The sequence below is a fragment of the Bombus huntii genome, chromosome 8, assembly GCF_024542735.1.
Source record: "Bombus huntii isolate Logan2020A chromosome 8, iyBomHunt1.1, whole genome shotgun sequence".
Lineage (NCBI taxonomy): Eukaryota > Metazoa > Arthropoda > Insecta > Hymenoptera > Apidae > Bombus > Bombus huntii.
In genome coordinates this window covers 16,636,438-16,663,720 of record NC_066245.1, presented here as the reverse complement: position 1 = coordinate 16,663,720, position 27,283 = coordinate 16,636,438, and the positions used below count along the sequence as shown (strand labels likewise).

The 27,283-nt window shown below is 34.7% G+C and overlaps 2 protein-coding genes across 21 annotated transcripts in view; one reads left to right on the top strand and one right to left on the bottom strand.

The window, feature by feature from the left end:
* Positions 1–113: 113 nt before the first annotated feature.
* LOC126868429 (uncharacterized) lies at positions 114–22,710 on the top strand. Of its 3 annotated transcripts, XM_050623836.1 has the most exons (5): positions 8,566–8,686; positions 10,309–10,561; positions 16,993–17,243; positions 20,802–21,052; positions 21,659–22,710. In XM_050623836.1, the coding sequence occupies exons 2-5, from the start codon at positions 10,495–10,497 to the stop codon at positions 21,660–21,662; spliced, it is 573 nt and encodes a 190-aa protein (XP_050479793.1). In that variant the 5' UTR covers positions 8,566–8,686; positions 10,309–10,494; the 3' UTR covers positions 21,663–22,710. The 3 variants fall into 3 exon arrangements, with proteins under 3 accessions (XP_050479794.1, XP_050479792.1, XP_050479793.1); XM_050623837.1 differs by lacking the exons at positions 8,566–8,686; positions 10,309–10,561 and adding an exon at positions 114–354; XM_050623835.1 differs by having other exon boundaries at positions 8,558–10,561.
* Positions 22,711–23,311: 601 nt separating this feature from the next.
* Positions 23,312–27,283, bottom strand: part of LOC126868411 (uncharacterized) — a 307,848-nt gene continuing 303,876 nt past the window's right edge. For 17 of the 18 annotated variants that reach the window (XM_050623771.1, XM_050623772.1, XM_050623773.1 and 14 more), the window contains 2 exons: positions 26,634–26,851; positions 23,312–26,165 (listed from right to left, as the gene is read on the bottom strand). In XM_050623771.1, the coding sequence (XP_050479728.1) occupies positions 25,890–26,165; positions 26,634–26,851 (494 nt within the window). In that variant the 3' untranslated portion in view covers positions 23,312–25,889. Of the gene's footprint in view, positions 26,166–26,632; positions 26,852–27,283 lie in introns of those variants that run through there. The other variant, XM_050623789.1, reaches the window with a different exon arrangement.

Sequence of the window (27,283 nt, the reverse complement as noted above, 5' to 3'; positions counted from 1 at the left end):
AACGCAACCTCACGTCTGCGCTCACATCAATGATACGCGCTATACTCGTAGCCGAGTCAAGCGGTAAAACTGGCAGCCGTGGGTTAGAATAGCGTACAGAAGCGGGAATCACGCCAGTCCGCGACGAGTTCTCCGTGTGGCAGCTGCGCTCTCTTGGTGTCGTTACGCTGGGGGTTGTTCGCGCGCTCGATCGCACGTATCGCTACGAATCGATCTCCAGATGCACAGAAGAGCAGTGAAAGCTTACCAATTAAAAATACGAGATTCAGTGAGTAAAGTTCTATTTGTGAGAAAAACAGTGAAAAACGAGAATCGTCAAAACGCAGCGGCTCGATCGCCATATTCAGTCCAGAGGTAGGTGCCAGAGATTGTTTGCCTTTTCTCACGATCCTGAAAATAAGTATCAATGACACAAAGCAGATCTCAAATCCTCTCAATCTTTCCTTTTTTATTAATTGATTCGTTTAAATGCGAATCGCGTTTTTTCCCTACAATTTTACATGATATTTTGTAGCGCTTTTATTTGTTTGTGTACGGAGTTTGGTATTTCTTTCGACTTCATTGGTTCTGCCCCATAAAAGGCATCTCTAGCATATAATATGCTACGTTAGGCAAAAAATTATTTTAATTTTACAGTTTTCCATCTTTTGTAAATTTGTATTTTCGCGCCGAGAAAACCAAACTCGATGCGAAGCTAACATTTCGATTGTTTGCGTACAAAATCCGGGATTTGATTCAAATTCTTTAATTTCATTCATTGCAATTAGATATATAGTATAATATGAAATATATATGGGTATTAGATATATAGAATGCATTTATAAAAGAATTGCATTTCGAAGAAAATTATAATTTCTTGTACAAAAATATTTTAAAATATATGAGAATATTTATAATTCATGGATAATTATTGAAATAGAGATATCATTGAAATAAACTTGTCTGAAAAATTCTCTGCTTCGATTACTTGGACATGAATATTAATTTTTAAGAAACTTATTAAAAGATAATATTGAAAATTGCGAAATCTTATCGCTTCAAAACGAAGTTCGCTTTAGATGAAGCGATCTGAAACGCTTTATCGGTGTCTATTAAAAACGCTTTCTAAAATGGTAAAGCTATTTATACGCTCTAGTAATCGTTTCCTAGACGACGAAACAGATTCCTAGGACTGGGAAAATTTATATCGTCATCGTGGTACAACGAATTGGAGTATAGGAAATACCGGTAACTGTCATTTGGCTGATACAAACGCGGATTGTCGATCGTAAACAGAAATTAAGGACATCACTGACGTAAATTACCACGGTGAACAGGGACGTACGAAAGTGGTCAGACAGGATTTATAGATAGATATGCCAGATACATATACTCGAGGTATCAAGGATCGAATACTAGCAAATTCTAGCGAACTCTAGCAAATTATTCAAGTATACGTTGTCGTCGATTATTAAACATGCCACTATCTGTGCAGCAATTACATGACAATCAAAAATGGAATATATCAAACAATCTTCCAATGAACGATGTATAACAAGTGGGAAATATGCTAGTTTTGAAGGCGTGAATCAATATACGTCGAACAGACAACATGATTGGTCAGAGCTATGGGAATACTATAATTGCGAATTGTTAATGAACCTTATAAACTGTGTTTGATTTATACGTCGCACAGTTTTTTCTTCACGACAGAATGCATAAATACCGATCTCTTCCACGGCAATTATATACGAAAATTAACGATATAATAACTAATTCATTTGATCGAATGCACGTGAACTATTGTCGCGCCTCTCGATCACGTGACTGTAATCGGGAATATTCCGTCATGAGCATGACGCATCTTCGAAGATTTTATTGAGAATATTAACAAAAAAGAGGGAGAGAGAGAAGGAAAAAGTGGGATATTGATAGTTTCCATTAAAGTTTCAAATTACATCACTAATAAAATTTGAAGTTATATCTATGATTCCAGCAGCTTCAAGCAATTATCTAACTTCCTTTGTGAGAAATGAAGAAAATTAAGAATTTTCATTGTTTCTGCAGTTATAATAGCGAACATATTTCACTTCCTTATACACTGTTTTGATATTGTGTTCTCCGTACACAATGTATCTTGTCATAATATGATAATATTGTTGAAGTGGAAGTCCTGAAGTTTATTATTTTGTGTTCAAGGAAGTCGAAGTAGAATTTGTTTACTTGAAATATTGGTTTATGAAAATTTTAATTAATATAACGCCATTTCTCTGTATGCTGATATGAAGCATATTCTCACTCGTAAACGAGATTTCAATTACTGAAAGAATTATTATTAATTACGTTTTGTCGTTACATTTCTATAATCCGCTTTATCATTGATGTTTAAGTCCCTTTTCAGGCTTGTTATGTTTACGAATTGAAATGTGAAAGTCAGTGACGTGTTTATCTATTCGCCTGAGCGTACTTACAGTGAGTAACTTCAATATTCTGACACCACAAAATTTTTATTTTATTGCATTATAATTTTGTTTATAACGGGAAAAAACGTAAGTAGTCAGGTATAATATTTAGGCACTGTGTCTAATAGTATAAATAACAATAGTTTTATACTTAACAATAGTATACTACAATAGTATACTATTATACTATGTATACTATGGAATAGTATACTATGGATAGTAACTACAAAAGTTATACTAAACAATAGTATAAATTTTATTTACATAACATCCAAAACTTGTTAAATAATGCGTATTAAATGAAACAATGTCTAATTTTAACATTACTTGAATATTCGGACACTCTAATTTTTTCTTAATTTTTATGTTTTATAAGTGATTTAATACCTTGTAAAATAACTTGACTAATAACTTCCTTCAAACGTTGGGGCATGTTACAAATTAATTTTATCAAATATTCGGTATTAATATCATTTCATTCTTCCTTTTATCGCTGTTTCAACACTTCTTTTGACGTTATTGCAGTTTTCTAATTCGCCTTTCTAGTTCGTCCCATAGGTTTTCAATGAAGTTTCAAATTTGGTGATTGAGGTGGAAGGTGTAACAATTTTAGACAGTTATACAACAAATATTCCTGTACAATATGTTTAGGGTCATTTTCTTGGTAGTATTTACAAATATCAACAATTGCCATTTTTATTTTTTTAACACGTTTAAATACATATTTTTGTCCCTAATGCTATCAATAAAAACTATTTCAGCCGTTTCAAACGTTGCAATAGATTCACACACAAGCATGTTTTCACCACTGTGCTTTACAGTGGGTTTCATATTTTTAAATTTAGATTCTTTATTCTTTTTTCGCCAACCACTCTTTGCCAGAAATATTAAATTTACTTTTATCGCTAAAATTTACGTCATTTCACCATGTGACTTCTTTTTAAAATTATCGTGCATAATTTAATCTTTTCTTTCTATTTGCCTCCTTTACAAATAGCTTTTTTTAAGCAACTCTTCCGTTGTAACCACCTTTTTTCAGTGTTCTGCGTATGGTTTGGGGATGTACCTTCTTCTATCTCTATCAAAAGTTCGTCAGCTAGTTTTGCAGCACTTAATGAAGGATTTACCTTTATTTTTCTTGTTATTTTCCTTTGGTCAGTGACATCCAACTTTCTTGGCTGTCCTTTTTGTGGTATAGATTCTATACGATCTTCTTGTTTAAACCTTTTAATTATACCTTCTACTGTGCTCTTACTTAAATTAAACATGGCTGCAATTTGTCTATACAATTTGCTATTAACACTATGAAAAATGACGAGTTGGCGTATATTAAAACTGTTATTAGTTTTGCCTGTCATTATGATTTGTGAATTTCACGAATATCGAAACGCAACTGATGCTACGAGGCTTGATATGGTATTTATATGTAGACTAGCATGTTTGTAAACAATGATAGCCTTGGAGTTCTGGAATACAAAGTATCACGAATGTTGCTGCATCTCTGTGTTCGAATATTAAAGTAATGTTAAAATCAGATCTTTCATTTAAGATATATTATTGACCCAATGTTACAAGTCATGGAAATAAAATTTATACTATTGCTAACTAAACCTTAGTATTGCCTTAATATTATATCTGATCATGCATGTTTTTTTCTGTTGTAAAAAAATTTATAGTGGGACAAAATTAAAATTTTGTGGTGTTTGAATATTAAAGTTACTCACTGTATATTTTAGAAATGTACAAGATATACTGTTAGATGTACACATACTGTAATTATTAGTAGTCAATTCAACATTCTTTGTCAGAAATTATCATAAACTAAAGCTTAAATTAGTTCTGTTATTAATTCTGTTATTAAAAGGTATATATAAAATTTCTACTTTCTTGATAACCAGTACTATCGTTATGAGAAAAACTCGATAGTTTTGAATATTGATAATGCAAAAAAAATACTTCATTTCCAAAGGAGAAGGAGATAAAGATAAAGAGAAAAAAATATTTATACTAGAATAGAGATCATTTTGCACTTGGTATGTTTAAGAATTTCAGGACTTCATTATTTAATAAATAAGTGAGTGTCATTGCGGATTTATCGTAAAACACGTGATAAGTGTAAAATATGATCCTGTTGTCAACGACTAATCACGCAGCACGCTTCGAAGTGCGAAGTTGCGAGAGGAAATTAGACTGGGTATGGTAATTTAATTATGTCGACAAATAGCATGTCGATAAGTCCAAGGCGAACTGTAAATCACAATTTGTTACTGTTCATTAGCACTCACAACTTTGAATAATACATAGTTTTAATAATAGTTTCTATATATCATTACATAGTTAAGATATTTATGAAGTGAAAAAAGTGTCATAAAATCATTATTTGTATACAAAGAATACTGCAAAACAATTTTTAATTAAATTTGGAATTAGGAAATTCAAAACGGAAAATCAGTTTGCGGAAGTAAGAATTACTCATACTTGGCGCAGCGTCGCCACTCACTATTTCACAATTTTGATATCATTGCACGAGATCACCAAGTATAACGAGTTATTAATAAAACACGCGTTTAGCTACGCGGTTTGATTCAAAATGAGATCCACGTACCACGTGCTGAAAAACGTGTTCATCTCGAGCCATTGGCAGACACTTTCACTAAACCTTTTCCTAGTGTGTGCTCCACTTTTCATTTATGCTCGTGTAAAATTTACTTATATATGCCTTTTCAGTATTCCATGTCGAAACAACTCTCTGAACACAGGTTCTCGCACGATTGTTCATAGCCACTGTTCAATCTAATTTCATGATTTTGTAAGTCAATAGTAGTATTTCATTTGAATAAATAACAATAAAGATTTGCAAAGCAAATATTTCTTACACGTAAGTTTCTTAATACACGTTCTATAGAAAAATGTACTGGAAATGTCTATAGCTATTATCTACGTATAGTACGAAATATGGTAGAATTAGATTTTATCGTAAAAGTTTGGGTCGATTAGAAATTTAATGATATTTGGATTGATGTCATGCTTGCTATTTTATGAATGAATTGGTGAAATGAATGATGTTTTCTGATTCAAACAATAAATAACAGTCGATTATGTAGTCGTAATAGCAGTTGCAATTAGAAAAATCTATTTTCGTGAGAAGATATTCATGACTAATTTTAGAATTGTTCGTAAATAGGATATTACTGTCTTTTTCCGTTTACGGTAATTGTTCTTGTTAAATCACATTCGGCGGCTTTAAAAAAGCCAACTCACTGGCGTGTAATCTGGTAAATAAAATAAGTAATGAACCTATGGTAAAGCGGCATCGAATTCAATAACTTGGGCGACTGATGTTCCTTTGAAAATCGACACTTTTATTTGTACGAACAAACTCAGCTTATGAATCTTTTACACTTGGTTTCGGTCTATAAACTCAAGGTTAGGAATACATGTAGATCGCGACACCGTATATAACGTTAGTGGAATATTCTACGCCACTTCAGACATACTAACACATTTGTAAATAATTATTACACAGTCACGTATTATAAATTATAGAAAAACGAAATCTTATCTCATATTGAATTTGAAATAAAGGCAAGGGATTTTAATGCTCTGTCTTCGATGAACTATGTTACTAACAACAATAATTAGTTTCAATGTAACTAATTAACAATTGCATTTAAGTACGAAAAACCTTAATTAGTATATGAGAACATACTCTGGCTATTCAAAATATTCACAAATATTGACAGAATTAAAAATTCCGAAGCAATATTTGTTGTTTATTGAGATTCCGAATTTTTCGGTTCATTTCACAGGATTCGGATGGGATTTGCCGAAAGATCACCTCGCTGCAATTTGCATCCATATCTCCAATTTATCCAAGAAACCAGAAATTTTACTTTTACTTTTTACTCCTTTCTTTTCCCCTCCATTCTGTTTTTATTTCCCCGCGAAGATGCCCATTTGCATTGCGTTCATGAATTTTGAGATAGCACATATGTATCCTTTTTCGACATAAAACAGAGAGGGAGTACTTTACCTCTGAATAATTGATTTGGATAATATCCTTACATTTCTTGACTTATTGTGTCGGCGATAGAAACGAAGAGATTCGATTGAAATCGCGGAGAACGCCTCTGCATGACGCATTAGCACGTTGAATATCACCGATTAAATAAAACTTTTTAGAAAGAGCATTGAAAGATGACACATGAGAATGTTAATTTATATAATAGAAAATAAAGGAGTGATGTTATGCAGTAAAACAGAAGTGATGCAATTTCTAATCAAAGTATGAGCTATTCGTCCGTGAACGTGGACGTAAAATAATTGACGAATCATTCTTTGAAGTGACATCACCACCCAATAAAATTTCTGTTAATTTGACAACATTAACGTGAAACGAATCAGCTACATAGTAAATACATTATCTTCTAAAACTTCGTCCATCTTGACGATTAGATCAAGTCGAAAGTCTTCCCATTCTTGAAACACTAGGTTTGCTGATCTGTAACATACATAGACAATTATAATTTTTCATTTTCTTACTAATTATAAGAACAAAAAATGTAAGATCTATAATTTGGATGTTTTTGGTAATTCTGGTATTAGCATAATGTGTTGTTATCGTATTGTGTGATTATTAATTATCAGGGAATAATGTATATGATACGAGTAAATGTCTGAATTTACAAAAATCAATTGTTCTTATAACAGTGCAAATACCAAGGTAGACAAAGCATCTTTAGCACGGGTCACATTTAAGCGCGATATCAGCTAAATCATATTTGCCTTCCATTTCGTCTTCGTCTTTCCTCTTCGTCTTTCCTCTTCGCCACTCTTCTTCATCTTTTGTTTTCCTTTTTAATTTAGGTTCACTTCTCCTTGATTGGCGTCTCCCTTCTCAAGCAATCTCGTTGCAATCTCGTGAGAGTTACGATTTTGACGTAAGTTTCCGTGTTGCGTCTATTAACCAATGATAACTCTCACGATATCAATGCCGCAAATTTATTTACTGGTTACATACAATGTCTGTGTGCATGCATGTTCTTTTCTTTTCTTTCGTTTTATCATTCATGCTCTCGTATCATTTGTTTGAGATTGTGAATCATTTATTGAATCTGACCACTGACTGGTCAAAATCCTCTTTTGTCAATTTATGATCTACTCTACGTGATCGTATTTAAACCGATATTGTGTAGTATTACTAGTGACCGTGTGATTTTTGTTTTCGTTTTTTTTATATTTGCGGATCGAATACGGATTATACATAATTGAAGGTTTCTTGTAAATGACGTTCCAAGTGCAAAAATTGAAAAATGTTGCTTTTTTAACATATAATTTCCTATATATCAATAGGAATACTGTAGTATAGAATTTAAGAGCAATTTCCATTTGTAGATAATAATAATGTTACAACTAATTTAACGTTAATAGTGTTAAAGGATAACACCACTCTTACGTCTAACATTTCCTCTGTATAAAACAATGTAAATGGCATTAAGTGATAGAAATTCTTGCACGGAACATTGTAATATATACTTTTGTAATAAAGATAAAAAGAACATCCTGAAAAAATGTATCTTTTGTTTTGGTACAAGTTATTTAAGAACAAACAGAGTTGATATTTACACTGTTTGCAAATTTAAATGAATAGCACATTCAGTTTTCTTTGCAACTAAGAAATGGCACGTACAGACTTCCTTATAAATACAATTCCACAAAACTTTGTGGTGCATTTGGATTATTGTACACCTAAGATAACTTTTGTTATAATCAAAACAAATCGAATGTCGAAAACAATTTTATTTTCTAAAAAATTTGATATTTGGTATTTACAGTGTTGTCTACAAGAGGTCTTCAATTATCGATCTTTTTCTCTTTTCGCTGAGTATTTTATTATCAACGTACTTTCAAGGTACTTCCATAGTTAGAAGCGTCACGTGCTTAGGTACCCATGACCCCTGTCGCGAGTATTCAGACGATATTCTAATGTATGACTATCTGCTGCGAACCGCGTGACGCAGGTCAGAGTTCAAAGAATTCTTCTGCAGTCATTGCGTGACAATGGAAATCGATACTGGAGTGATTGAAAAAGTGTTCGCACGATTATCTATCAGTCAACCGTTTACAATGCCACGAGGCTACTGCAACTTTCGTGCTGTGTAACGTTTTTGACCACAATCAATCAATTTATTAAAAGAAATTTATACGAAGTACAAGGAACGCGATAAATCACGTAGGACTCGTTTGTATGTGAAATTGTGAGATTATTTAAATAAGATGATTCTGCAACGTTCCGTGGTTATATCAGTTTTATGAAACTCGTATCAATATTTAGGAGAACATCGTGACTTTATTCGGCTTCGTGTTTAATGAAATATTAGCTGGTTTTAGAGATGATTTCATCAACCTTGGAATTACATTATGTTCGATCTTATGAAAGAATGAAGAGTTTTATAATAAAACCAATCTGACATTTCATTGGAATAATCGACAGTTTTATCGGTAATCTTTAAGGCTTTCGTGGAAGCAATTTAATGCAGAGTAGGAAATCATAGTTAGTGACCACGAATTCATTAACATGTTTTTTTGAATTTTTTTATTAAGATATTAACAGTGTGAATAAAAGGTTGTAACACAAAATAATTGAGAAGAAAGTACGCCACAAAGAGTACAAAATGAAGATATTTAAAGATATATGAAACAGGAAAAAATCATTATATTGCCACTCATATGAACATTTCGATAAAACAACAGAATAATTGCGTGTGTTCTTATCTAGTGACGTCGATGAGGTGTAATTATAAAATATACAAGACAAACGTAGGGTGCGGAAGAGACTACCAGAGGATTAGCGTTCTATCGATTATACTATCAGTCAGGTTTTCATTAAATAGAAAATACGAAGCATGTATTCTAGTCGCGCAGTTTATTTCTCTACAATCGTCGAACAATGGAAATGAATGAAGAATAGGAAATATAACAGATAAGATTAAAGAGAAAGTATATTATCTATTATAACGTATATCAATCTTTCAGCACATCTATAAGTTGACGTTATGTTTGGAAAATAATGCATGTTTTTATCAGGTTTTATACGTAAATTTCATTTTCATAGTATCAGATTTTTGTAGCCATACGAAAGCTAGTAAATGTGATTACCACTGGTGAATATTTTGTTCTAAAATTATTAGATGTTCGAGCTATGAACAGATATAAACAGTTACATGGAATTGAAAATTTTCTGTAGTTAATATGCACGATATTAATGAATATCTAACAACAGGAAGAGCAGCCATTTCGGTGCATTAAATGTCCCATTAACTTATGAGCTAAGCGGTCGCAGAGTCGATTGTTTGCTTTTCTTTCATTAAGCGGTGCTCGTGGCGCAAGGTGTAAAATTAGGTTAAGGTTAAGCCATGTAAATGGCCGTGTAACCATGTAACAGTTGCAGCCTCGTTGACGCAACGATCGACAGAAATCGCCGGGACGAAAACGCGAGTCTATGCAGAGAAACCAACGGTATATGTATAATTTATAACAGGGAACCGCGTATATTAAATGTAGAGTAGCGTTAAAACGTCACGTGCGGTATAGTATAGTACGCGATAACGGGTTATTCCCGAAACGCGAGAAAGTATACACACAGATCGATCTTCCGTTCAGGAAGTCTGTATTCCACGAAACCGTACCTCGTGCGAAAGTCGATACAAAAGCCGCTACCAGAGGCTAATTTTTCTCCGTCTTTATTTTCAACAACCAAGTAATCGTACGTGCACGTAACCATTTATTCGACACCACAGCGCCTCAACATATAACGTTGGTAGCAAGCACTGTGAATGCGAATTGCAAGTGTTTTTATTGAAAGCAGAAACAGAATAGATGCTTATTTGACGATCATGAAGAACGATCGAGTAAACATCTTGTGCTGATTCGATTAACTGTGCTTCGTACATTTCCAAGAATATTGATTCTAACCAGTGTACTGAATAGTGTTCGATCTAAAGAAGAATGACTTATAGAAAGCAGATTTTAATGGACTTCGCGGAGATGTAACATGTGTATTTATGTGAATCGTGCACTAATCGATGGTGCAATACTGTTTCTCAATGTAATAGCACCAGGTATTTGTTGTCTGTATTTATCTATTAAATGTCGCGAATCCCAATTTTATATGTTTTACTTTGCTGATACATTACGTCATCTATCTCTCGTATTTCATTCGATTTGACGCCGGTATAGCTACATTTTAATTTTCGTTTCGCGTGATAAAATAAAAGCAAAAACGGCTGGGTATTAGTTAAGCATGAGACCGGTTAAGTTTTTACCGATTGTCTACGGTGATATCGCACAGGTAAACATGTTGTTGCAAAGTAAATGTATAAAAAACAGAAACGTTGATGCTCATTCGGTTCTTAGACTACTGCATTTCTCTCACGTTTCTCATGTTCACGTTTTCTGCGTAGCACGTGTATTTATTATTACGTGCGACATTGTTGTTCTAATAGTGAAAACCACGCAACCTTGATCCATTTTATCACGAACAGTGAACGTTTGAAATTAAATTTAAAATGTAGGCGATCTTCGAGCATGAATAATATTTGTTCGACCGATGGTTCATTTTTAGCTCAGTGTGAAAAAAGGATGACAAAGTTAAAGCAATATGGCTGGAATGTAAATTGAATATTTTATGTGTGAATGAGTTCGTCATTTATCGTGCAATTGTACCATTTAATACTTTAAATATGTTAAAGATACGATAAAAGCATGTGGTATACTTGTGAAATGTAGTATAGTACACTGTCATATAACAAGCAAACAGTGATTTTTTATTAAAGAAATTATTTCATATTTTGCAACAGAGTTCCCTTTCTATTTTAATAAAATATGAAATTTTTAATTCATAAACATATAAGCGTCACATTTTTATAAAAATTACAGTTTTATTGCAATTTCCACGTAAACGTTTGAAATTCTTTTCAGACTGTTCTATGCTGTCGCTGTCGTTATTCTAAACGCACTTCATTCATTTCAATCTATCACAGTTGGTTATATACTGTGCAATTACTTAAGGTTTTATATTGCATCGCTCCCGTCGTATCATCGGGCTATTGTTTTGCTATCAACCAAATGGCTGGCAAGAACAAGAGTTATTAATTTAATATCATAACGTATCCTAATCTGTTACTAACGTTTTTTAATTGCTATTACCGTGTCTACTATCTGTCGATCACGTGCACATTGTTTATGATTTCTTTAACATCCTATAACAATATTTATACACACGCATATATATACAATTATTCTTCGTGTGGTATCATAGAAACATATTTTTGTGCTTAAAGCGTCTTCTACACTATGTAATTTGAGGTTAAACGATAATTAAAGGTAATCAATGATACACAGATCTATCAAAACGAAATTTAATTATTAGAGATTAAATTAATCGATAATGGCGCGTATCCGTTTTGGAAATTCTTGATAGTACATATAAATATGATTTCGATTCGATGTACATATCATAAATCAGTTAAGTAATCAAATATTTGCACGTATATAACTGCTTATGATTGATGTCTTTGATTACCATTTCCTTTTTCCATTGTCATCATATTGTTGCGATAATTCTATCACCTGGGGAGGAGGCTTATATACTTTCCTCGTGTTTCACAGTAATTGGAAATCAGGTTTGATTTTACGAGTATCATCCTTTCTTATCTCAATTCATGGAATTGCGTAATATTTCTTCTCCAAGTTATTCAGTGTATCACGGACCATTTATCTTATATAGAATACCTAATATGAATTATTCGTTAACGTTTTAATAATTCAGTATTGCACAGCTTCACGGTTACTCCTAAGGAAACGACGTAATTTATTGCAAAATGTACATCGCTTACAATTCAGAGATTATTGACGTGGCTATTCACCCATGATTCGATATTCTGGAAATCGCTAACAAAACTGCAAATCCGATCTGAATATGTTTCTGAAGTGCCAAAAATATCGCTGAGTCATTTGTATGCTTTTGAATTTGATGAAGCATGAATTTATAATACACATGATAAATTATAAACATCTTTTATATTTCATTGAAGCGATTAATTTTCAAAAAACCAAAGAGAAAATAATAAGATTAATATAAAAATATCGAAGTGTGTCGAAATTAAAACAAGATTCTAACTGACGCATTCTGTAAAATACCATCACGCCCACTGATAATCCTTCCTAATCCTACCACCACTCCTACTTGAGTCATAGTGTCTTATCTGTTTCCATAAGAAGAAAATTCCTGTATCAAAAATCATCGACAGGTATGCAGAGTAGAGAAAATGACGGCTGAGTTGCGTTATGTGCAGGAAAAATGGAGGTAGAACGTGACAGAGGCTTGTCTGGCTGTTATGGCCCGATTCTACCGTTGAGAAAATTCACACGTACGCGAGACGCCTATCATGAACACTCATTGTTCGTGCTGAAATTAAGCGATGCCCCATACGCAATTTTGGGATAAAGATTTCCTTTGTGGCATGTATTTTCCGCTTTCAGAATAGAATGGTAAGAAACGGTACTGGCGATATCGTCTCATAGAATATTCACAAAGGAACTACAATTAGAATCGGTAGAAGCTTATCGATGTCCCAGGAACTTACTGTAAATATATGTGGGATAAACCGTACATAAACCAGATATATTGCTATCCATATGTCGTTCAATTATAAATCAGGAAGTGTTTGTTAATGCCTGTTAAAAGAATACCTTTTTTTTTTTTGTTTCTGATTACTTCCAGTTCTTGTTCAGCCTTCATCTAGAGACACGTCCTGGATTTTCATAATTACGCAAGAGAAACTTCCATGATGTTGCAAATAGCAGAACAAACCAGATTACTAGATGTGCTCTATTTTTAGGCGCCGATTTAATTCTATCTCTGTGTATGTGTGTGTAACTGTTCAGCTAAATTCATTTATTCTTGTGTCAGTGTTCTACGTCAAAATACTTTGAATTACACGTTATATAAATAATACCATAAGTAGTTGAGCTATAGGAGTATCAATTTTTCTAATTGATTTTAGATACTATAATTGTAATGCAGATTTTTCTTGTTTCTTTAATAAAGGAAAGAAAGAAAGGGAAAGAATAAAATTTCTATTAAAGAAATTATTATCAAATTCTATTCGCAATTACCTTCTCTTTTTGTAAAGATCACAATTTGTAAGAAGTATACCCCTTTCGTGGCCAAACTTACGTCCTTGGCCATTATTTCATGCACCTATGCAAATGAAAATCAATTTCACGTGTGCAATAATAGTCATGCTCTGGTTTCGGAGTAATCACGTGCAAAGTGATGAAAAAATCACGCGACGGCACATTGAGCAAACGAGGGAAGAGAATGATTTTATAAAGTATTGCACGTGTATTTAGACAAATTTATTTATGACAAATGAGCGATAAGTTTAAAAAATATCATCCCTTATCTTTATGATTTCTGCCCCGTTATCAGATGTAATCCTCAGGTATAAAGACGTAACTCTGTATGCCGCAGATAGGCATAACTCCGTATTTTAGTCGACCGGGAAGTGTGGCACATATCAAAGTACGAATTTGCTCGTGTGTTAAGTGCCATTTTAGGATATGGACGAAATCAATGGTAAATTCTTTAGAACGAACTTGGAATTATCATAATCTTTCATTCATACCAAAGTGTGTTTACGATACCGAGTGTTCTCATATCAAACATACAAAAAAAATCTATCCAATTTTTAAAGTATCGCAATTGTGACTTAGCATGATTTAAATATTAAGTAACAATAGTTAAGCGCAATATAATAATTTAAATATTTGATTATTCTGAGAAATTACGACTTCTTTCCTTTTTTTCTGCAGTTCTGCGTTTCCCTGCTTCTATTTGTATTCATTCGTCTTTTACAAATTCCATTATTGAGATACCTTTGCTCTCTTAATTTCTTGCGAGAACTGTTTCAAGGAGATAAGTTATATAATTTAAATAATAATACGTTGCTGATCGTCGCTATTTAGTTATAGTTAGGATTTGAATACCAAAAGAGAATAATTTGTAATCACGCTACATTCATTAATATTCATATTCTTCTGTTATTTGTAATTACGCATCAGGTTTTCCTTTTTTTCTTCTTCTTTCCAGCTTGCGGTGTTTGTGTTCTCTTTGAAATTTGTAATTTCTTGGTATCGCATCAGTGCAACGATAACGTGAAATGTTGCTTCTTGTACTGTCTTCACCGATAAGAAATTTGCAAACATTTATTATCGTTTGCTTTACGAAACAAACGCATATCTTCCAAAAAGTCCATCGTAAAAATATACTGGAATTTTTAACCAATTCGTATTATAAAAGTTTTCAAAGTGTAAAGGTTAACATCGATATTTCCTCAAACAGTTTATGAACTATATTTTTCCTTGTGGGCGATTAGGCGGACGAATTTCTCATGTTATACAAAAGAGCACGCGTGATCTTCGATAAGAACATCGTTCGCATTTTATAGTCAGTGAAATAGATGCGTTAATATTCGATTGGTTTTTATTTTTAAAATAGCATACGGCGCGGCGGGGCAGAGAAGTGACAGATATCGATCGTACGATTGCTGATGTCCGAGATGGCCTACCTTTGTGGTATATTCATTCTCGTGTAGCCTACTTTTCTCTATCTTTTTTTCTCGCAACCGAAGAATATTTATAGATTTTTACTTCACGCGAGCATATTTCTTTAACACTCAAAACAAACACACCGCCGATCGATTTATATTTTATCATGTTTACACACTTTTCGCACATTAATTACATTCAGCATCACCCAATTTCGAGAAACTTTCATATTTGCTCCAATACCATGCATAATTAGCTGCCGATTTCTTTTGTATAGAACAATCATAAGAAAGGTAAAAACCACCAAGATAAAAGTAGGATATATTTATATAAGATTCAAAGAGGATTTTGAAACCAGGGACAGCGTGTAAGACTTAGAGTAGGTCTTGATTACGAGATATCAGCTTCAGCAGGAATAACGTCGTTGAGATTTTTCATGCGACAGGGAGTAATAAACATTTTCGTGGCAGAAACAAACTTTCGTTGGAACGGGTTATCTTTTCTCCAGAACCCTTATTTATCGTTGTCCTTGATTTCATTGTGCGTCACTTACCAAACTTTTATTGTAAGTCATTGTCGCTAGACAAACAATTGCTTTGTTCGACTAACCCACTTCTACAAATAAGTTTCCTACCTTTTACCTGTCCGTAACGATCCTATTCGTCATTTATATTCATTGACTTCCATTATAGCCATTAACGCGATATTATTGTTTACAAATTTCCATACATATTTTATTGACGAAGAAAACCCGTTTTTCTTCTATATCTTAAATTGTGGTTGAATTTTACTTTGTAATTTGAATTCCACGTAAGATTTCATTTATGTTGACTTCTTCTAATTTCACTTCTTCTAATTTTCTACTAAACGTGAAGTGTGAAAAAGGTAAGGTTTTATGTCCAATCTGAAATTCATTAAAATTCATTTGTTATATATATGTTTTATATGTATGTATTTAACGATTAAAAGTGTAAAAAGTGAAAACTAAGTGGACGTATGTCCCCTTAAAATACATCATGTTTGCTCGAGGTATACTCAATATCATGCGTGATCTGAAACGAAGTTCAGAAACAGAGTTGTGTCCACTATGTCATCGCGCATCGCGCGAATCAATATCGTACAGTTGGAAATAAAGTACGTGGCAATATCCTCGCCGTAGTTATATATAGCGTCATTTTCTAAACTTGATCGTACGTACATGTCAATCTAATCAAGTCACGGAAGTGGAATATTACCTAAAAATAAACTATACTTTGGTATATATCTACGTAGAGGTTTGTCTCCCAGTAAAGATCAAAAGGTTTTCTACTATAAAAAAATTTTCTAACAATAGATACACACTTTTCATACCTCGATAAATTTAGTTTCAAATCCATTCATAAAGTCTAAAGAAATATATAAATCAGAGGAACTATATCTAAACCAACAATTTCGTCTGAAATGCCAAACGTTAGTTTCTTCATGCATACGCTATCGTTGTTTATGTCATTGTTCAATAATTTAGTGTCCACAAATTAAATCCTCTGCGTCACCCAAAGACGTGAACCTATTTTCAAAATGCCAGTGAACTCTGAGATTTCCCGAGTATTTGAATTGATATTTTTGAAATTTGTTCTAAATTCAAATCTTAATTTTCAAATTCAAATTCAAATTACAGAATTCAGAAAATTATTAGAAATATGAAATTCAAGTTAGAAAGAATTGTTCCATTACTAACTGATGGAAGCAAAAATTCAATTGATCAAGCGATCTTTCTTCTGAACAAATTCTAAAATCACTATCATCTAATAATAAAACAATGATCTTCAGAAAAGCCGAGATTTATCCCGACAAATTTTTTCTTTAACACGGTGGGCGATCGAACGATATACGACAGTAAGGAAATCTGTCTGAAACTTTACAGGAAAGTTGCAAAACTGATCTTTGTTTGCGATTTCAGCAATGTCCTTGGAGGAGTCGCGGCGTTCGCAGCGTCCCTACAGGTACGGAATGGTTCTCCTTTGCGTTGGAGCACTGATAAACTGGTTAGGCCTCGCAGAGAACTACGTCGAACCGGTACGATATGTTGGTGTTGCTTGCATAATCGCAGGCGCACTTCTCATATGTGCCGCAATGTGTTGTTGGCTGCACGCACCGCCAAGTAGGGCAACCATGCACACACAACACACAAATCATCCAATCACAGCACAGGTAAGTCTCCATTTTTTAATCCATTACAGCGATAATCATTTTATCTTTTATCGAAATTGTCAAACACGTCAGGGAATACAAATTTGTCATGAGTAGAGATTGCGAATAAGTTGAGAGAATGATTTGGTATCATATTGGCATATTTTGAAGAAATTAATCAGACGTTGATTTGATTGATTGGAATTTGATTCTTATTTTATGATTGATTTATCTTTTTCGTATGCAGCATGTAATTGTTGTTAAAGAAAATACAAAACTAAGTAATATATCTTATACTATAAAGTGCAATTCTAATAACAGATCGAATCGTACGTATTTAATTAGCTAGTCGAAAGATGAAATTGAAACTTCTGCGAGCAACAATGTTCCAAGAAAATTTGAGATCAATATTTTACTTCTACGTTTGACTACATCTTTGTATTTCAAGCAACTTAAGAACTAGTCACGTGCATACAGTTAACCTATACATATAGTGAATTCGAACAAACTCCCGATTAAACAGATAATATTTCTGAACTTTAGCCGCGGTGACAGTTCACTTAACATTGCCAATATTTATGTATTCATATTCTAAGATCGAGAAATCTATCTGAATCCTTTCTCTCGGAATGACCCAAGATAAAACAACAGCTGTAACTCTATTGACTGAAAGAGTAATTGAATCTAATTTCGATTCTATTTCACGTGTTAAAATCCTTATTTTCTCCGTAAACGGCTCAATTTACCACCGGCAAACTTTTGTTTGAGTTTAAGGATTTCGAAACATACTTGATTGAGACCTCCGAAAATTGCAGCGTTTTTCAGATCGATCCAGGTCAACTTCCTATTATAGACGGCGAACCGGTCGTCTATAGCACAAGTAATAGTACGCAAGGGAACCGTAATCACCAGCGTTTGTAAACAGGCTACGAGATAAAAATAATATAGTTCGATCAAAATTATTGCAGTGGCTTTTCCTCGCCTCATAAATCGCTCGCTAGCTCCTAAAATCGACATAGTTAACATACGCCATGTAGCGTTTCGTAAAGCGGCAATAATTGCTGTGTACTCTTGGTACAAATCAGCTTCGTCAAGAGTGAAAATTTATGCACAACGTTTAAAGTTCGATAAGAGAATGTTCGGTAAACGAAATTAATTTTCGTAATTCCTTTTGTTCCACAATTCATTATACATATAGTTACAGCATACAAGCATAGTACACAGTGCCGCTTATAATTTTTCGAGGATTTATTTAGTATTAAAGAATCGCACTTAGCTTTAAAATCAATAGATTAAAATCAATACTAGTTACTAATAGATCGATCAATAGTAATATCAATAACAAATCGGTAAAGTGACAGATAGATGATAATAATGTAACATTAACCACGTTTATAAACATAAGTAGCAATAAGTGATGTATATCAAGATCTATCAGGTTATTTAGAAGCTAAGTATATTTGATACAAAACCGATTTCCATGGAAACGGAACCGTATTAACCGTATTACAGTACTATTTTGCGGTGTATCCTGTATAGAAGTATTAAAAAATCACTTTCGTTCGTTTCTTATGATATAATTTTCACATGAATGTGATCAATGTATCTTTATAACACGTAGTATGCTGCCAAAAGTTACAATAAGAAATAAAATTTCTAATTCATATGGCCATCGAACTAAAAATTCTTATCCCTCGAACAATTATAAGCAATATCGTAGACGCGATCGCATTACTTTCACAGGTATTATGTAAATTCTGGGAACCAGACGATCAGAATCCTCCGATTATCACTGAACGAATTCTTTTGTCGCACGTTTTCTTTTATCTCCTCGCGATTCTGTCATAGCTTTGTTTGCAACGTTCTCTTTTGTCCTACACGCCCCATTGTGTCTACGCTTTCATTTCACTCGAATTTTGGTCATGCAAAAATTGTTCTTTCAAAATCTGTTTCTCTTACTTTTTTGCCTCTCCTTCACATTTTCTGCATTTTGTCACTAAAACGATATGTGGGCGTAGTATAATCGTGTGACTTAGAATAGCAACTGTTCCTCTTTTCGTTCACGCAGGGAAACAATAGAAATGCAAAGGTCTGTCTGTGGCTCGATGCATAAAGGAGGTCGCTGGTAGTTACAGTACACTTATCTACTACTGTAAGGATATTCACCCGGAAGCACGTATCTATATTTATCGGCGGCCATCCTTCGATTATTCTGCCGTGTCCCAACTGCAATAAACACATTTGAAATAGTTGTCAATTTTCTGTTATGCAACTTTTTTCTTACAGTAATTAACATTTTAAAATCAACCTGTTATTAATAAAATAGAACGTCAAGAATGTAGAATGATAAAAAATACATAAGAAATATTCATGTTTTGCAAACAATATTTCATCGTTCTTAAGTAAAATGGAAATATAGCGATGCATTGATATTCATTTATACTTCCAGATTATCATCTATTTCCATTACTAATAATCTCATCATGGATCATTCATTTTTAATTATTAATCATATTAGCGAAACGAATTAGTCTGACAAAGATCATGAATACGATTATAAGATATTTATTCATGTGTATATCTAACAATAAGTATAACAAGAGACTTAATCCCAAAGTGCATTATTTATTGTCGTGCAATATTTACGACAGATACATTGATAATTTCTCCTAGGAAATATGTATTTGAAATGAAACTTAATGGTGATCCTTCAAGTATGAATTTCTATCATAGAATCTTAGTCGCATAAACAGGTCCAAATGAATTAAATAAGTAACTAGGAAATTCTCAAATACCAACTTCTATAGTTGGCATCAAGTAAAAAATTCTAAACAACAAAATCGTGCGATATTTTTACAAATGGCTTTTACGTCAGCTAGATTATTTCCAAACGAAGAAACACTATCATTTATCGATCTATAGAACAATCACGAATGAAATCGTGAGCCACTTGAGTCAATAGAAACCGAACTACCAGTGCCAGCATTGCAAAATCTGTAATTTGCGATTTGTACCTAATGAAAAAAAGCCGCCAGTTTCGTCGAAGAAAAAATCGGCTCTGTTCTCAGTCATTCACCCAACGATTCGAGCCGACAAAACGATTATGCAATTTTCCGCGAAGCTTTCTTTATAGCCTCGAATAACCGCGCTATTTTCATCCTGTTCTGTATCCGGCGTACGTAACTCTGCGGTAAACGCGCGCCCTTTCGTGACTTAGATCCGGCCAGCTATAAAGTTTCTAAAGAGTGTCGAGGCAAACACGTAGGTGGATATCTATAGACCAGTCGCGATATATATAGAAGAATAACCATTTTGGGGTTAATATCCTTGCCGTTGATCGTGTAATACTGTCGTAAAATATTAACGAGATAAGAATCGATTCGTACGAATTGGATCGGAGGGGTCACTTTCGAAAGGCAGACGTTGATCATTCATGGCTTTAAGTATAGAACTCTATTGAATTACTATTGTCTTGTACTTGAATATATATATATTTATATATGTAAATATATATATATATATTATTATTTTATAATTTTTTCAAACGCTGATTCGAGTGATAAATTCTGTATCACGCAGATCGACGATCCTATTCACGTAATCTCCATTGAGGAACCATCTAGTGGATCCAGACAAAAACCACCAGATTACGAAGCGGTTACGGACGCGCCACCTAGCTACGACGATGCCATCAAGTTGAATCCTAGTCATCTATTTAGGCCGAACAATAGCAACACGTTGTCATTACCAACTGTACACAACATGGTTCCTAGAACCGTGGAGATTGTTTCTAGGGACCCGACGCCGTCGCCGCCGCCGCCTTACGCGAGGTAAAATACAATTACGCATCCATTGCTTTCCCTTCGATGAAGCGTTCGATTATTTAGTTGATAGATTCTCAGTAAAGTATAAAAAGAACAGGTGTTTGACGTATTGTGTCGTTCGTAAGTCATGAGAACTAGTTAGCCTAGCCGCGTCGTGAAACGTAGGGTGGGGATGGAACGAAGTCAGGGAATTCCATACATCTGGGAGGAACTATGATGCAATTTCACTTCGCGGTTTATTACAGGTGATGCTACGAATTGTTCTATAAAACTTGGTTACGTCATGATATACTACGAATATGGTATTAGTTACGTCAGAACTCCGTTCATTTAAACTTTTCTGTGAATAATTCGCTGGTTTTCCCGCTATTTAGATAAGATTTTTTCATTCAAATAATAAATTTAAACAACAAGAGATTGTTTAATTAAGCATTAAATGTTCCAATAAATGTTCTGTTATATCTATAACGTATGAGATTCGATCGAGTTTCTGAGAATTCGATGGATTCCTATAGAAATTTTATTGAAAGAAATAAATCTTTTATTGATAAGTATGCGTACAGATTTTTGATGTAATTATACAATTATATTGATGATTTCTCTTTATTTTAGGTGAAATATTTGGCAATACCACTCATGATCGCGACAAGAAAGGCTTGCGGCATGCTAGAGTTCCTGTGTATTGCAATACATCTACCAACCGACCAAGTACAAAAGTGCAAAGATGGTACGAACCATTCAGCCGTTCGTTATAGCTGTTACAGCACCGTCAAGGATGGGAGAGCCTCGTTTAAGTAGACCTCTTTTAAGTAGACTAAAGATATTTGTGTTCAAAGAATCAAACGAACAGTTCTCCAAACGGGACTCCGCTTTTGTCACTGAATCAACGCAACGACACGATCGAAGCTAGGATCGAGGGTAGAGTCGTATTACATTGGTCGTTACAGATGGCGAATTTTGTTACAAGAACTTGAGAAATTCGAAGAAGAGAGAGCTCAAGAGAGTCAAAGGGAATGTAAACATTGTGCCTTCTGCAAAGCGCCTAGAGAGACACAAGCCTAAATGTTTGCACAAGATACTCATGACTTGATACGTAGTTCCAGAGCTGTCGAAACTTCAAGTGAACTTGTCAATAAACCAGTATAAGCATGATTAGCGAACTCGTCTGGCTAATTTAGAGTGAATCTAAAATAGCAAATACGAATTGTCGATAATTCGATACACTTCGATGCGTTTGTACATTGTTATATCTGTACACAATCTATAAACTGTATCCATTGTCATTAAAAAGAATAGGATTTGCTATGGTCGAAGAACTTAAGAGACCTTTACGCGGTCTTAAGAGACCTTAAAAGACGTGTAGCAATTGGAGAGGGAAGCCCTAAAACGTGCCGGAACTAGAGATGTTCTGAATTTCATTGCTTAGACAATCCCGTGGCTTTTTAGAGGAAATACGTTTGCTTGCCATATAATTTCGATGATTATCATTTTTACACGATGTACATACCATATGCAAAACTCATTCACACGTCCATTTTATTGTGATACATACGATTATGCAGGTATTATATAATACGTTACTATGTCAAGTTCGACGTTGCTTTGTGAAACAAGACTCTTTTTTTATAACGAAAATGCAAATATAATGATAGGCAACTTTTAAACCTGAGTTTCTTTCCTACACCACTTCCTTATAGCGTTTTCTATAAGATTCGAAACGATAGATAGATTCTAAAACGATATGGACTATGGCCATAATCGATAAAAATCTTAAGAGGTCTTCTTAGTATGACGAGCTAAAAAATCAATCTTTTTCTTTTTTTTTTTATAATTTGACATCTTGAAAATATGTCCATAAAGTGTTAAAGTTTAATTCTCAATATTGGCAGAGATCCATGCTTTCGAAGAAAACGGAATGAGTGTACCGAAATCGCAGTAAAACCAGAAAGTGAGTAATTGTTTGAAGTAAATCGAATATATAAATCTTCTACGTACTATAACATCGTATTTCACATTCCACATCATGTATTCCACAACCAATAGTTCAATTACCATACCTAATATTTTAAAAGTTACATACCAAGCATCACGATCTCTGTCCCGCTCTATCTTCCCACATTATTCACATACTCTGATTAAGTGAGATTTGTGCATCGGACTGGCATGACTAAGGAAAACGAATTTTGGTCGTAAGAAGTGGAAAGTGAAGATTTAAAGCACCGAACTTTGTGTTTGTAAGACTTTTCTATGAAGAATAAACCAAGATTCATCGATAAATACCCTTTATTCAATCGGAGTAACATTTATACTTACTTAAAGCATGTCATTGAACTTATATATTCGTACAACTTTATCAACGGCAACAATAATAATCGTAATAATGACGAGAACGTAACGACAATAATGGTAATAATGGTAATAATAGCAATAATGTCGTCGAAATGGTAACTCCCAGGAAGAACGAGCTCGTACTGATCGTGAACGTGTCGCCCGTCTGCCTTCCCACTGCCTGTATGCGGTTCGTGTTGAGCAAAAAAATAGATCTAATCACAGTGACAATGGTAATTATAATCGTAATAATAATGACAATGACAAGAATAATGATAACGTCGAAGATTAATCGTAATCGTCGGCCGACTATCGCTATATTTTTTAATTTATTATTACTCTCACTACACGGTGTTTGGTTAAAGTATATACCTCTTCTCACGGTATCTTCCATCCCATCTGTCCATGAAATAGACGAATAATTGATTCTCCTACACTCTACTTCCCAGATTCTCCCCTCTCTCTTACTTTTATGTACACTGTCTCGTTCTACTGTGACGAAATTATTTCAGTCTGTAAAGTAATAAGCGCTGCACGGAAAATATCTTCGCCTATCTCGGTTATCTCGCGTCTCTTTCTATCCTTTGTTTTAAACTAGTACTCGTGTAATACAATGTGTTACTTGGTAAACGTCAAAGATAATTTTACGCGGACGTCGCCATCGACTTTTTTCCTCGTTCGTCTCGTATACGTATCGATGCCAGAGAAATAAACCAGAAACGCTTCGTTTGCCGGTTCGACGACGTGTATTGTCAGAGATTTGCTTTTCTTCATCGAGCCTTCGACCGTTAAGCACCCAAGAGGCAGAAGATATTCGTCGTATCGCGATACGCGCAGGAACGTATCGATATTTACACGTTTGGTTCCTCGCGTGCTTTGCGATCCATTAAAAACGCCAACTTACAACGTAGAGAGACGTAAATGTATCAACAAAAATAATAACAATTCACATAGACGCGACGGTACTATGTACGCGTATCTGTTTATCCTAATAAATTTCTCCAACGAAAGGAACAAACACAGAACGTTTCGAAACTATTGCACAAAAGAACGAGTATCCTTCGTCCCGACCCGATTGGTCGACGATTCACGACGAGCACGAGGATCAAGGATCGTCCTCGCTTTTCATGGAGCTCGTCGATCCTCGACGCGCCCTTAAACGCCTGGAAATTTGATAAGTACACCGTGTTTGCGATTGACATCTTGACAATTAACGACCAGGCTGTGTGTACATGCACTGTTATTACAAGATCGAGGTTTCACGCGCAGAATCTTCTCTCATCGATCATCTCACGCACAATTAGCCAAGTGGATCAGCACTACTCGCCGAACTCTCATTATAATATTCGTAATCTCTTTCTGTCGACTATGTACACACTATGGACAAAGTGTTTCGCCGTTTCGTAGACTCGTTGATAATATAAATGCGTCGGTATACTCATCGCTAATATCCTATATCAGACGGTAGTAAGAGTAGTGGTAGCAATAATAATAATGATTGGGTTAGTCCTAGAAACAATCTCGGTGGTTGTAACAGTGACGATAGTAGTAATAATAATATCTAGCGGTAAGTACGCAGTAGTAATTTATAAGTAGCTGTCGGTTCTTTTCTTTTTTTTTTTTTTCCATTTTTCCATTTTAGCAGAAGCAGCATCGATAGCGGTTCCACATTCTCGTTTACTTTTTAAACGTTTAATGGCTTAACGGGTAGTAACAGTTATGCACTGGTAAGAGCAATACGTTTGTTCGATATACATTTAAGCTAATCATTTATGTTTTTCGCGCGTGTGCTCCTTGTGTCTTCCACCAACTTCATCTTTATCTTTACATGACTTAAGAGTGATAACGACATTAACGTTTCCTTTGAATAATATGTATATGTATATATATATATATATGTATATATATATATATATACATATATATATATATAAATGCTTTCTCTGCTGCCTATTTACAATCACGATGCCTACGAGTCCTCACGGTCCTCGGCCTTACGTTATTCTTATGTTCTACAATTTCATTATATACAAAAGATATCGCTATGAGCAACGTCAGTCCGTACGGTTCTGCGGGATCACACTGAGTGGTTATCAGATGATACCTTAGATACCGTTTTTCTTTGTAACATTTACTACTCTCAAGTCTATACAGTCGTCATCGGCTTGTGTCGAACATTTACCGTCTTTAAGTCGACAGTCGAAAGCACCGTTTTCCTTTGGTACACGAGCAGATCACCCGATAATTGGTAAAAAGTCTTCTCGATTTCTCATTCTCAGTATGGAGAGTCATAACACAATTTATTATACGATCAAGAAAGTCTTTCTCGTTGCTCGTTTACCGACACACGATTTTCATTGCACAGAATAGTCTTTCCGTTGTGGTAAACCACGCGAACTCCTGTGTCTCTGTTATGATCGCATTTTTTTTTCTTATCATCACAACGAGAACGAAGTTACCGCATGAAACGCGTTCGTGTCACGTTGTATCCGATCGTCGAGCTTTAAGGATGGTCTCAGATGGGTGTCGGTAGGACCGTGAAATCCTGCAGCGCGGTCTTCACCGTTTCGTATATCGGCCTGTTTGCCTCGTCCGCGCAATAACCATCAGCGGTGCACAATGTCTGCAGCTTCGTCAGGTAACTGTCGAAGTTTTCGTGGCCCATCTTCTCCTGCGGTCCGCCCGGGGCGTTCGGTATTCGCACGTGCTCCAACAACGTTATCATGTTATCGCGTAGCGATTGATAGTACTCGGTCAGGTTGTTGCTTCGCTGAGTAATCGCCGTTGTTTCCTACGAAGAAACGAACCTTTTTTTTACAAAACATTCAGCTTGTTAAATATACACTTGATCGCTTTCACAACAATAATAAAAAGGAAGGGAAATTTAAGTATTTGTAACGAGATGAATATTATCTACTAAAAATTTCAGAATTGGGAATTTTCAACTTTGGGCGCCGGAGGAAAGGGAATCTCCCTGATCAGCGCAGATCTACGTTAACAAAGAATGATACAAGAACTGTCTAGCCTAAAATTTTCACGAATTTTAATTCCATACTGTGTTACTCAATCACAGTAGGTTTAATATTCAAATATACGATACTCAAATCTATAATAATATTATGGATGATAAAATAACATTGTAAATGGAATTTAGCCCTGATTGGATCGCATTCTATGTAACTGGCAGACGGAAGCTCCTCTAGCATTTCTATCAGCGCACGGTAATAATCGATTACCGACTGAGTACAAGCGTACTGACCTTTTCACCTTGCTTCAGTTGGTTCTCCATGGCGGTGATATCGGAGCGCAAGCGCAACACCTGCGATTCGACCCGAGCGTTTTCTCTCTGGAGCTCTGTGATCTCGGCTTCCAGTGTGTAGAGATCCTCGCTCTGGCCACTGGCGGTACCGCTACCACTCGTGTTACCCTGACCCGTACCCACCGCACCCCCGTGAGCCGGACCACTGGTGTCCACTCCTGAAGATAGGGCATACACGGTCCATTTTAACAGCCTGTCTATCTCCCTCTCTTTTTCTTTCTTTTTCTTATACTTTTATTTTGCTTTTCCCGATTTCCAACAGCTTTCACCCTGATTCTCGAGACACTGGTTCGACTGATTTTTTCTGCTAATGACACTGGGCGCCATAAGTAATAAAACAGCCATTGATATTCAACGTAAAGTGAATATTTTCATTGCTTTTACTTTCTTATAGCTAACTTGTAGTTTTATAGTCAGCGTGTATAACGATGTCGATAGTCTCGAGAACGTAGGTTTACTTGGAGAAAACCATCGGAAGCCAAGAAGGTCGATAAAGTCCGATCAACCCAAGATCTTGACCGAAACTCTCAAAAAGAGCTCTGTCCACACGAGTTTCATACAAAAGCGACTTGATATTAGAGAGAAAAAAT